Source organism: Sylvia atricapilla, chromosome 2 (genome assembly GCF_009819655.1).
Source record: "Sylvia atricapilla isolate bSylAtr1 chromosome 2, bSylAtr1.pri, whole genome shotgun sequence".
Lineage (NCBI taxonomy): Eukaryota > Metazoa > Chordata > Aves > Passeriformes > Sylviidae > Sylvia > Sylvia atricapilla.
The window spans coordinates 31633535-31646346 of record NC_089141.1 but is presented as its reverse complement, the minus strand read 5'-3'; the positions used below and the strand labels follow the sequence as shown (position 1 = coordinate 31646346).

The 12812-nt window shown below is 42.2% G+C and overlaps 1 protein-coding gene across 3 annotated transcripts; it reads right to left on the bottom strand.

Moving 5' to 3' along the window:
• Positions 1-2453: 2453 nt before the first annotated feature.
• On the bottom strand, positions 2454-12117 carry HIKESHI (heat shock protein nuclear import factor hikeshi). 3 transcript variants are annotated; one of them, XM_066341258.1, is made up of 6 exons: positions 12005-12114; positions 11533-11641; positions 11036-11273; positions 7229-7380; positions 4618-4736; positions 2454-2813 (listed from the first exon to the last, which is right to left on the bottom strand). In XM_066341258.1, exons 3-6 carry the CDS (start codon positions 11184-11186, stop codon positions 2759-2761), a joined length of 477 nt encoding a protein of 158 aa, XP_066197355.1. In that variant the 5' UTR covers positions 11187-11273; positions 11533-11641; positions 12005-12114; the 3' UTR covers positions 2454-2758. The 3 variants fall into 3 exon arrangements, with proteins under 3 accessions (XP_066197355.1, XP_066197356.1, XP_066197354.1); XM_066341259.1 differs by lacking the exon at positions 12005-12114 and adding an exon at positions 11728-11892; XM_066341257.1 differs by lacking the exon at positions 11533-11641 and having other exon boundaries at positions 12005-12117.
• Positions 12118-12812: the final 695 nt, after the last annotated feature.

Below are 12812 nucleotides of genomic sequence, written 5' to 3'. Positions count from 1 at the left end.
AAAGAAAGGATATATATATAGATAGATACATGTATGTGTGTTAAAGGCCAAATAAATGAATGTATGTATCTTTGTTACTCCTCATATTTATTCCTATAATCCTGTTCTTTTATTTTAAAACCACGATGTTAATGTCAAAAGTATTGCTAGGAGACAGAATTGAAGACCCTGGAGTTTCTTACATTAAATTTCCTTAAACAAACTGAATGCCTGTTTCCTCAAGCATCCTAACTACTGATCATATGATAGGATCTCACAGAGCTACTGCAACTCATCCACCATAATCCTGTGCTTCAAAGCTGAGAAACAAAAAGCACTTCTGCTTGAGAAGCAGTCTGGCCATCCACAGAAATGGCCAGTAGAAATTAATCAGTTCTTATTTTCACAGAGGTTGTGGAAGGCAAAATACTGATACTGAAGGGGGATAGAGTTTTCCCTCTGTGAGTTTCTGATCTGTAAGCTCAGTCACAGCAGGAAAGAAAAGTAATTTACAATAATGCTCTCAAGCATGTGCCACATTCGGTGAGCTCAGAGACAACACCTGCTGAACACACAGTGGCTACAGCACTGGGAAAAGTTCATAATCTACACTATTGAATTATTCAAACCCCATATAATCACAATTTTTCACTTATAGCCTTAATGACTGGAGCTGGGGCAAGAGCAGCCACAGTGCTCATGGCTGGACTTACTGATCCCACCCACATGGTCTAGTCTGGTGTGTCTGGCTTCCTGAAGCCCAAACATCTGGAATAACTGGAATGCAGCTTTGGTCAGAACACAAGTAGCTTGTTATAAACTAGAGAAGACTGAACAGCAGAGTGACAGCCTGTGCCCAAACAGGGCCCTTGGGTTTAAATACCTTAAGGTCTATGACTCATTCTTCACCAAACCATGTCAGAATGCAAGGGCCATAGAAAGTTGCAATAAGGAGTAGTGACATGAGGATTATTTCACAGTGGGCAGCTCTGGCCAGTCAGATGAGGAAGTTGTAGCTAGTACCTCTTTTTTTACAATTAAATCACTCCTTTGTTAATTAAATTGTGCTGATGGAGTGAGTTTGTTACATGATGTAGACACATTACCTAACTCCTGATGCCTTGCTTATGAAGTGTTAATCGCTTATTTCCACAGCAGCCAGATGCTTCTTAGAAGTGTGAGAAGCTGAGCAATGACCATTCCCAACTTCCATTTGGCCCCTCTTGTCTCTTCTGAACCACTTCTATCACCAGCTATGTGAGGCATCTGCCACCTGTGTGACAAAACTACCACACCATACACCAGAATTTGACAGGTCACACAGAATGATCCTAATGACCCCTTCTGATGAAGTTGAGCCTGGGCCTCTGCTAACTTCCCTCTTTGCTGCTTCTCCACAGACATTTGGCCTACAACTGTATCTTCATGAAAATTAAGCCTTTAGTCATGGAGGCAACCCAAATTTTTCAGGGCTTGGTCTGTGCCATGGCTTCTGGGAAATAATCCTTTTTTCCATAAATTACCTGGGGGGAATTAGTTTTACGTTTCAAAAGCTGTTCTTACACAGCTTTCCTGGGTTTCATTACTTTCCTTCTCTTCTGGGCTGCAGGTTGAGCTCATTCCTTTTATTCCTAGGGTCCCTCTGCTTTTATGCAAGGGAAGAGTCCATTTTAAGCTGAGGCAGAAATGACATAGGTGTCATTGAGCACCTATGGAGGACTGAGATTCCTTTCTCAGGACAAGTGTACCTAAGGCTGACTTGACTTGACAAAGGACTCCTTCAAGGCATCATTTCCCTGTCAATTAAACCAGTTAAAACTTTTATTTTTATGCCAGTGGTTTCGGAACAATCTTAGTCCTTGGTTACAAAAAGTAACATACAAATATCAAGATCTATTGTTGAAAATAGTATTTCTGATCAACCTAATCTAGTGAACAGAAGGGCCAGCTGGAGCTCACCTGTGAGATACCTGAGCAGGCTGAAGCCATTGCACTAGCAGAAACTGCACTTGTCATGAGAACCACTCAGACCACCCCAAAACCCTATGAATTTATGAGCAAATGCGACAGCCTTGGGTGCCAATAACCTAGACAGCATTATCAGATACCCCACATCTGTTTCTAAGAGAAACATTATTTTACTCTCTTATTACTGGAAATAATTCTTCTAGCACAGCCAATTCCTCTTCATTACACTTTCATACAGGAAAAGCTAAAGACATGTACTCCAAGATTAAGCTCAACAGTGTCTTACTGCCAAAGAGGGAAATACTGCTGTACCTTTTATATGAGCTGGGGACAGGAATATTGATTGTCCACAAAGTGGAAGAACTTCCTGCAATTTACAGCAGGAAAACCATCAGCATATTCACAGTTGCCTGATCACCCCTCAAATGAGGTAAAGAAGGAAAAACTGCATTTGGTTTATGTACATCAGAAACATCCCAAAGCAACACACAAGTATGACACAATGCTGCCATTTTTCATCTTGTAATTTTTCCACTTTAAATGCAGTTCCAAAGAAGTATTTCAACATGGAACACTGATTTCTTGTTGAAACCAAGCACTTCAATTAAATAAACCAACATGCAGACTAATAATTTTCATTGATTTTAATTTTAAATACTGTTCAAGAGTAATATAAAAGTTCCTAGTTTGTCTATTTAGACTAATCGTTGTTTGGTTTTCCCCTCCTCCCCCCCCAAAATCTTCAGTGGAGTTACTTGATGCATCTTTCAGGTAACACTTTACAAAGAACTCCAAATGACAGAATTTAAGCTTATGTTTTCCAAAAGAGAGGGTTCTGTGTCAGACGTCTCTGGAAGTTTTCATACCTAGAAAAAAAAAAAAAAAACAACCAAAAAGTAACAGCTGCTGCATATAAAATTGTATTTTTAAAGAGTACAAATAATTTGGTCTATGCAGAGAACATGATAAATTACGTCTACTTCACACCAGGAAATTAGCAAATCCCAAACCCATTTGCATATCTAGAATATTTGCAGTTAGCCTTGTGTATTTCACCAAGACGAATTTCATTAAAGCAGTATCCCAAAGGAGACTCATTCAAGCTTAGTAAAATTGTAAGTTAATTTAGATTGGATATGAGGAAAATTTTCTTCACTGAAGGGGTTGTTCAGCACTGGAAGTGGTGGAGTCACCATTCTTGGCTGTGTTTAAAAGAGGTGTGGGCATGTTTTATTGGCCCTGGGTTTGTGGTGCACTTGGCAGCAGGAGATGAATGGTTGGACTCCATCTTAAAGGTCTGTTCCAACCTAAACAAATCCATGAATTATAACTGGTTGTTTTACACATAACATTTTTTGGACTAGGAAATCAAAGTCTGGGCAGGTAGAAGTATGAACTGGAGCATGGATGGTAATGTTTTAGTAAAATCAAATGAGGAAATGTAATTTTCTAACACATAATGCAAACATCTGTTATATGCATATATATGCATATATGCACACATAGGCACATGATGTCCTAATTTCATTTTCCATACACACAAAACCAAGCAAACCATAAACAAACTGAGCATCAGAATTCACTGTTGACACACAGTGAAGAAATAGAAAAATATACAATTTCTGTGCCTTTCTAAAAGAAGAAAAAATAGAGAAGCCTATAGGCTTTGAGCCATGAACGTTAAAACCCCTCTTTTAATCCTCACAAACCCAAAACGTAAAGAATCAAAAGGTATTGCCAATGAAACAGGAAACCATAAAATGTTCTTCTATACCTCATAGTTCACAGCCCAGTTCAAGTCAGAAAAGACTGAAGGGTTATTCAAACACTTCAGCCTCACCCAGGCACTGAGCAGTCACATCAGGGACCCCACCCACAGACAATTCATGGAATTTGTAGTTACCTTCTAAACACAAGGCATCCGCACCAAATCATACTCTCAAACAAAACATATAACTCTCATCAACTGCTTGCATATTCATGAGATCTTACTAATGATAAAACTGTATTCAGATAGTCTCAAATACTGATTTAAAAAGAGCTTAGGTTAATACTGCAGAGGCTAAATAAATAAGGCCAAACTGATAGGAAAGACACTTTCATATAACCTAAAGGATTGCCTGCAGTTCACAATTTATCTCCAGACTACACAGGCTATCTCCAGACAGTTATTAAACCAGTCCCTGGAAAACGACTCCCAGAGGGACTTGTGGATTTACACTCAAGGGTCTTGGTGACAGAACCAGGTCAACAAGTAACATGATTTCATCACCTCTCACATATTCTTAAGTAAGGCAGCTGTGCTGGAACTATGTCTAGGAAGAGACCAAATAAAACAAGCACAAACTGACAAGTATCATTGTGCTCTGTCTTCCAACAACTCCAGAGCATTTGCATTATCAGCAACACACTGCAAATGCACATATGTCAAAGGCAACTTTTTTAGAACCAAAAAAGTTTCATTGGTGGCATGGCACTTTTCTAACAACAACAAAAGCTGACAAATAAATATAAAAACAGCAGGCAGGACCTCTCTATACAAGAAATAACAATTTTAGAACACTTCAGCATCACCTCACTGAATAGCAGAACAATAGTTCAGTGCTTAGAAATGATGGTCTAATGCCTAGAAAAAAAGAACATTTTTTTACTAGAGATCACTGCCATTACCATTTCAGAACTACATTTGCAGGAATGAAAGCTTCAGAAGGATTTGGGGTCATCTGTGCCTGAGTAACAGCAAATGAGGAAGCAAAGTTATAGAAGTTATCCAACATCTTCTGAGTGAACTGGAAAAAAAAAAAAGAACAGATATTTTAAGGAAGTTCTTTCTTCAATTTAAATTTCTGCGTGAAAGTTTAGCAGATATACAGCTCCTGCATGAAGTAGTTTTAGCATTGCCATCTATCCACAGTGGGAAAGTGGATACAGTAGCTCCACAGACAACGATCAAAACATCCTAAGCTTTGGTCTTGCCCTTGGATCCATCTGGCATCCAGAAATCACTTTAAGCATCTTCATTTGCCCTCTCTCTGTGCAATTTCATCCAACTGGACAAACAGCTTTGTGAAGAACATTTTCTGTTTGTGACAAAGAAGTGATGCAGTGATAGGAGCTGTCCCTCTCCTCCAAACTGAATAATCAGAAACTCCAGACTGGGCCAAAGCTGCCATTCCAGCTCCCAGAAAAGCACTTGTTAAACGATCGGAAAAGTCTGCAATCTGTCTAGTTACAACTCATCAGATTCCAGTGACAGGGCAAATTCCTTTAGCATTCCCCACAGAATCTGCCCTGGAATCTTTTCCCCCAAGATCTTGTGGGGAAAACACCTAAAGGATGCATAGAGTGCTCCTGAACACTGTAGGACTAGAAAAGAAGAGAGTGAAAGAGAGCCCAAGGAATAGCTGTGTGCAGAGGATGAGGTTGTAGGACATTCCCAGCCAGTCCACAAATATACAAGTCTACAGTACCTCCTTATTTCTCCCATTCTTAAAAAAAATAAAAAATTACACCTTGTTTTGATGAGAGAACAAAGAATTTTCATTAGAACATTTCATAGACAGTGAAATAATGCAAGAAAACAGCTTGATTTAATAAATGCATAGTCTCGTGCTCCCCTCTGACAAAATGAGCAGAAGCAATCATATCCCACAACTCTACCCTCAGTCTCACCCTACTCACATGCAGAACTCTAGGGGTTTTGTCCTACTTCTTTTTTATAGGTAAGTTTATATACATAAAAAAGACATAATCCATCATAAAAACTTCATAAAACTTAGTAAAAATGTAATAGGAGATCAACTCCTTAACTTAGGGTGGCAAGAGATGATTTCGCCATTAAAAAATACTTTTCTTGCTATAATGTAGCAGTTCCAAAGAGCTGATGTCAAATATTAAATGACAGCCATTAGTTATTAACAAATATGTTCCCAGTCATATATGCCCTTCGTCTGAAATCTCCCTCAGAGATTTCCTTTACACTTCGACCTCAAACATTTTCTCTATAGGAATAAGTAGAACTTTACCCTTTGGGCCAAATGCATTCCTTGAAGGCAATTACAATTTCAGTTAAGATGCTCACAGTTAGATGCTGCTCTGTTTTGAACAGAAAAATTCCCTTAGCTGAAAATAACATTTGTAAAAATGTTATGCAATCATGAGGTGGTTGTTTTTTTCCTTTAAATAATACTGCCAGAAAAATCCATAAGCCACCTTGCAAATTACCTGATGTGGCACATTATTCCTCATAACTTAATATAACATAATAAAAATTGGTAGAATCAGAAATATTTATTTAGGTGTCCTTTGCTCCTAACAAATCCAGAAAATCTCAATTAACTGTACTATACAAAAATAGCTGTTGGTCAACTCCTAGTCATGGTAACTTTCTGCAAGAAACATTACTTATTTGGAGCTACAATGTGTATAAATTGCCAAAGAACATCAGCTACAGTATCAGGATTACTGTACAATTACCAGTCTCCCTCAGCAAGCGCCTGGAAAATAAAAAAAGGCCTGAAGAAAAGCCTCACCAACTGCTGAAATGTTGAAAGAAAATGCCAGAGCCATCAGAGTTGGGGAAATCAAGACCCACTAAGCAGGTCTAGCTTGCCTTGGACTGCTGTTAGACTGCCAGCTAAGTGCCAGAGCTGGCTGAGGATTTCCAGAGGTTCAAACTAATGGACAGGCTGGGTTAAAAAATGGCACATCTTGCAGCCCAAGGCCTGAGCCACAGAGAAGACACTGGGGAAAAACAAATAAAAATCTTTCTGTGGGAAAGGGCATAATTCTGTCGTTCTGCAGAGCTACTACATCAGAAGGATTTCTCCAGGTAAAATGGTACACCTGAATACCACTCTGCACCCATGCCCGCATTTGCCTTAACTTGGGAGTAATTTTGGCCATCCCTGCAAGTCTATGTACTGAAGTTTCAGCACCAATCACCAGATATCCTCTCTCTAACATGTATTTAGTCATAGCTGCTCCTATAAGAAGCAGCTTATGATACTTCTATATAAGAAGTATCATAAATAATTTTACAGTAGAGTGATACTGACACAAATGAATCACTTGGCCTCACAGGAGACAGTTTTTCAGTGTAAGAAAAAGCAATTTCATAGTTTCAAAGCATCCAACCAAATGATTTGACAATTATTAGGTTGGTTACAATCCTACTGCCACCCCCAGCAGCACCCCCTACCCACTCCCCAATTAGTGCTTCAGAGGCTCAATGAGACTTCCATAGAAGAGAGAATTTCTGAGAACGTAATGTTCAGGCTACCTCTGTGAATGAATCTACTGATGACACAGCAGCACTTGCAACAGGAGTCTGCTGGGCCAGGTTCTCCAGCAGTTCCACTGAGATTCCAATCTGAGCCACTGTTGGCGTCTGTGGGAGGTTCATGGCACCAAAGGGATGTTGACTTCCCTTCCCTGAAAGCACCACGAACAGCACACGTTAGGTTTGGCACACAATTAAAGGCTGTGTAACTTCAACCACTGTGCTTCTCCTATAGAAGGTACTCCCCAGCTCCCACCAGAGGCACCTCCCTGTCTCAGGAAATACAGAAAAACCACAGCCCAAGCACAGGCACGAGTACACACAAGCACAACAGATGGAACAGTGTGATTGGGACATTTAAAACGCACAACAGATCATAAGGAAATGTCTAAAATACAGAAAAACATGACTTTACAGCTCCCTGGGAAATAAATGGATTCAAGAGGGAATACGATTGGTGAGTAGAAGACAGCAGCAGAACCTCTCTCTACAGGAACCAAGCTTTTAATTCACTTTTTGGCAATTGCAGCTAAACAGGAACAATTGCAGCACTGCTGCAGTTGTTTGATTCACTCATTAAAGCCAGGTTCTAGTGAACCTGTTCTGAAAAAGTAGAGAGCACTAGTTTATGATCCCTCTGACCCAGGGAGCGCTGGGCAGCCCCAGGTCTCATCTGAACTGCTAAAGCCCACCAAGAGCAGCAAAGGTCAAAGAAATCAAGGTCATGGAACAGAAAGGCCTCTGAGTTTGCAAGTGCCACAAAGACAACAAGGAACCATCCCCAAACCGCACTCTCTAAACGCAGGCATCATCCCAGCCCTCTGCCCTCACTTCTGACCTTTCTCAACCCATACTTTCAGTCCCAACTTCCGCCAACGTCTCTGCACACAAGGACAGACACTCAGAGTCACTTAAATCATGTACTCTTCTGTCAGCATCTCTAAAGGAAAATGCAGGAAAATGTCTGTGGGACCACAATGCGATCAGTAAATGAACACTAATACTGCACCTGTGTTTGTGAGAACACAATAGTCCAGTACCCTCTTAACACAGAGGCAATCTCAGCAGCACTCTCTGGCCTCTTAACTAGCAGGAGAAAGCAAAGCTAATCAAGAGCTGTCCTGCACACACCAGTCAGCACTATCTTGAGCTGCAAGGAAGGCTAATGGAGATTATAATGGAGATTTTGACTTAGTCAAAAACTCAGCCCACAAAAACAGTCTGACAAGTTGAACTGAGATGAAGACTGAAGACCTCAAGGAACCTGACTATTCCTTTGCAGAGACACAACGCACAAAGAAGCAAACAGCCAACCCAGAAAGTGCACTCATTAACTCAGCACCCTTTTCAACTGAGGCAAAGTGCTAGTCCTCACTCCAGATCCCACAACAATATAGTGCTACCTTAGGAGTAAAGCACTCCTATTAAAGTGTTGCTTTAACACAAGGTAAGCAAGAAGAGCATTCATCCCCTGAAATGCTATTTAGAACCTCTTTGAGAAATGTCATTCCTACATGATCTCAGCATTTGCTGTTGACAGAGGCTTGCTTGATACAAGCAATCAGAAACCAAGTATCAAGTTCATTATTAAAAAGTCCAATAGCAACTGAGCTGGTACAAGTTTTGCATCTTGTAACTTCTTCACCTAAGGAACTGACATTTCAATAAAAATGTAACATCCTCAAGCAACAGGATCTGTTACAATGTATGATTACTTTAGACAGTCATGATCCAAACAATAAAACATATCCATTCCATTAATTTTCCATGAACTCCCACAGAATCATGGCCTTGGAAAGATGTCTGCCTAAAAGTGTGAAATAAAAGCATCCATTGTCCAGGAGAAATACACTCCACGTTTTCCATGCTCGGCTCTTGCAACTAGCATTCCAAACCTTCCAAATGCAGAGAATGTAAATCAGTACTGAAATACAGGCTCAGTTTTTACAAGCTCAGACCCTGCACTCTCCAACACATTTCATCATCACAGAGCAACTACTATCAGAAAAGTATTTTTCCACCCATTTCCTTCCCTTCACTGAACCCTTAATTCAGTGATTAAGCCCTCATTACCTTTCAGCCCAATCACAACAAAACCCTTACCCATTTGTGGGCCTCAAATGCAGACATCATTTTAGAGCATAAACAGTATCACAGCAGAAAAGTCTGTCATGGAAAAAGCTCTGCTGTAACTCTTACCCACTTGTCAACATACTTCCAGAGTAAGGATGCAAAATACAAGCCCAAAGTTTCTTTTCTATTTCTACCACACCTTCAGGCACAACTGAAAACCAAAAAAAACCTTACAAATCCAAGGCAGGGAGCATTTCTAAGCTCCTTCTTTAAATATAAACAAATGAAACTTTGCTACAACCACTGCTTCCCTGGGAGCTGACACGGACACACTTTGGTCCTCTCAATCAGGTGTTTAACCAAAAATGCAGAGTTCAAGTATCAGTAATGTCTCTCAATGATTCCAGCTGTTACAGTCTTCTTCACCTTAAAAACGTTTACGGCCATGGAAACTTAGATTGTGTAGCTTAGATTGAGTCCACAGTCAGAGCTAAGCTGCAGGCAATGGGAACAGCAGAGATCTCTGCTGCTCAAATCAAGCACAGCAGTGCCTCAAGGCACTGAAAACGTGTTCAACTATGCCACTGACTTCTTCCTTGAGAGCAGCCCTTACTGGGAAATTATGGCTAATTATGCAAAAAACATCTGAAAACACATTTTCCTCCAAAGCTGTCGAAGAGCACACACCAGTGAATCGTTCAAGCATGAGAAACATATGCCAAAAGCACTGGCGATATGCTTTACTGTTGCACTAACCACACAGCTTTGGGATACACAAAACCACATCCCCCCAAACCCTTGCTGCAGTTGCTCCCTCTTCTGAAGAAAGCCCAAATTTTTGAGGAATGTGTATGGTCAGAATCCATTTCGCTCTGCAGCTTGAGAGCCCTTATCTCAACTGTACTGCCACATCCAGGACTGACACAAAAGAAAGCATGCCATGTCATGTCATGAATGCATACATTTTAGCAGAGCAACCTCAAAGTTTAATTAAACTGAGATCCAAGTTAAAGATGTAGACTACATCCAAGCACATAAAAGATGTGTACTACTTTATTCACTGTAACACTTTAAGCTGCTTGACTGATGTATCTGTTCCTTTCATATGCCAAAGGTGTGCCATTGGAATGTCTCATCTTTTTGTAAAACACACAGCAAACCCCACATGTATTTAGGAAAACACATGCACACACATACATGCACCCCCCTACTGAATGTACCAAAAGTATTAAAACATTTGGAAAGCTGCTTTCAATGAGGACACCCTCTATTGGACAATTTTATAGAGCAACTGGCCCTGGCTGGGTAGTGCCAGCTGTCAGAAATCACTGCTGGGCTCTACTCACTACAAAGCCTGTCTGTGCTACAAAGAATACAGCTGCTTAGCAGAGGAAGCTGAAAGAAAATGCTGCTGGCATCTCCAGACAAACACCTAAAAACATGGCAGGAAAGTTACAGGATCATGTCCTATGCAGAGGACAAAACCACATTAAGTCTCCTTCAAAGAATTTCCAGATCAACACCACGCACAAGAGAAGACGAAAGAGAATTTTCACAAGAACAGTAACATACAGACAGATTTCCATGAAGCTGACAGGCTGCTTCAGTACTATCTGAAACCTGGATTGCTGCCTTTTTAAGTAGCTTTTTGTTCAAAGCAACCTTCACACATATATCCCTTATACATTCAGGAACACATCTGTCGCACCGATTACTATGTTCTACCAGTCTTACCAGATTTCAGACCAGAAATTTTGAAGATGGCACTTGGCTTCTCATTAGTGACAAACCCCAGCAGCTGCCACACTGCCATCCCACTCTGGTCTGGGTAACAAAAATAGACAGATCCTCCCATTCCATCTGGAAATGGTATAGTTCCCAGCATGAAGACCACTACATGGTTGATGTTTTCATAGTCTGGTAAATCAAATACAAATTTGTCTTCAGCCACTTGTTGAGGTGCAGCTTGTACCTAAAGAGAACAAAACCTTTATTAGTATTAACACGATTTTTCATCTTCATCTGTCTGTGAATTTCCTTTTACAGAAACACACCTAAAGTGGTACATAACAAAAAAAGTGAGGAACGTACTAGCCTAAAGAGCAAAATAGCCAGATAAAAGTCAAACACAGCAGAAGAACAACTGCAAAAAATATTACCAGAAAGACACAACAGTCTTGTTCTACCTGCACTGAACACATATCCCACCCGGGACTACAGGATCAGAATACCTTCGCTCCCCATGTGCGTAGGAGGAAAATAGGGTGCAGAAGAGGTTGCCAAGTCACTAAGAAGTGGCTGTTGACCACCTGGCTGGCACAACCCCAGGATCATGGAAACCTGTTCACATAGGAAATACAATAGACCTTGAGAAAGGCAACAGAAGGATGGCTGAATGCCAGAGCAAAAGATACCCTCCTCTTTACCCGAGATGCCACATCCTTGCAGCCAAGGCACAATCTAGCCTTAAAAAGCTTCTGTTAAGCTCCCAGCTTGTCTCTGAGGAGACAACATTGGCAGGGGGATGGCAAGCACCTCCCGGCAAGGACGCTGGAGAAGGCAGCTGCCTGTGGGGACGCGGGGCCGGAGCCAGCCGAGCCGGGCGGGCTGGGACCCTGCCTGCGGCTCCCAAGGGCCCTGCGGCAGCTGCACCCCGCCCCCGAGCGGGTTTGAGGGCCCCGCCCGGGCCCGGGCAGCGCTCACCAGCCTGCCCGCCACCAGGCAGCCGAACATGGCGGCGGCCGGCGAACCCCTTCAGACGACTCGCTATTCCCGAGCCTCCATGAGCTCCGTCCCCGGAAAGTCAACACGCCCCCGCTCACCCCGGCGCCGCCGAGTCACTTCCGCGGCGCCGCCACCACGGACTACAACTCCCGCCGTGCAACGCGCGGTCGCGCACAGGCGGTGTAGGCGGCTCGGGGTAGAGCATGACGGGAGATGTAGTTCTTTCCCCTCACGCCGGTGATGGGCCTGATGGGCGGGGAGAGGCGGTGCCGCCCGGCACAGCCCCGGGCCCGTGTGCTTAGCCCAGGTGCCGCCGTGTCTTTTGCCCTTGTGTTTTAGCTAGGATGGGTTATAACAGATCCATGATAACGGCATCTAGACATGAGCTGAAATCAGACCACAGAGAAAGAAAATGAACAGGGAGACGAGGAGAACCAGTTCATCTGGTAAATCTCTATAAATCGTGATAAAAGCTCCCCTCTGCTCAAGACACAAAGATTGTTTTTCAGTCTCTTGTTTACAGGACAGTTCTCTTGCAAGTTAGTGCGATATAAGCTGCACCCGTGTTCTGTTGGCTGAGGGAGGCTCCATGCCCCATTGCTCGTGGTCCCCCGGGTGTCACTGGGTGTCACTGGGTGTCACTGGGTGTGTCACTGGGTGTCACTGGGTGTGTCACTGAGTGTCACTGGGTGTCACTGGGTGTCACTGAGTGTCACTGGTGTCAGAGCACAGGCTGGCTGGGCTGGCTGGAAACAAATCACTCCTTTCACTGGGAACATTGTTCTGC

Coding starts and splice junctions, on each gene's coding strand:
- HIKESHI (XM_066341257.1), bottom strand. CDS start 12,034: ATGTTCGGCTGCCTGGTGGCGGGCAGGCTG. Junction 7,381..11,035: donor AATTTCTGGTCTGAAATCTG/GTAAGACTGGTA, acceptor TGGTGCTTTCAG/GGAAGGGAAGTCAACATCCC. Junction 4,737..7,228: donor CAGTAGATTCATTCACAGAG/GTAGCCTGAACA, acceptor TTTTTTTTCCAG/TTCACTCAGAAGATGTTGGA.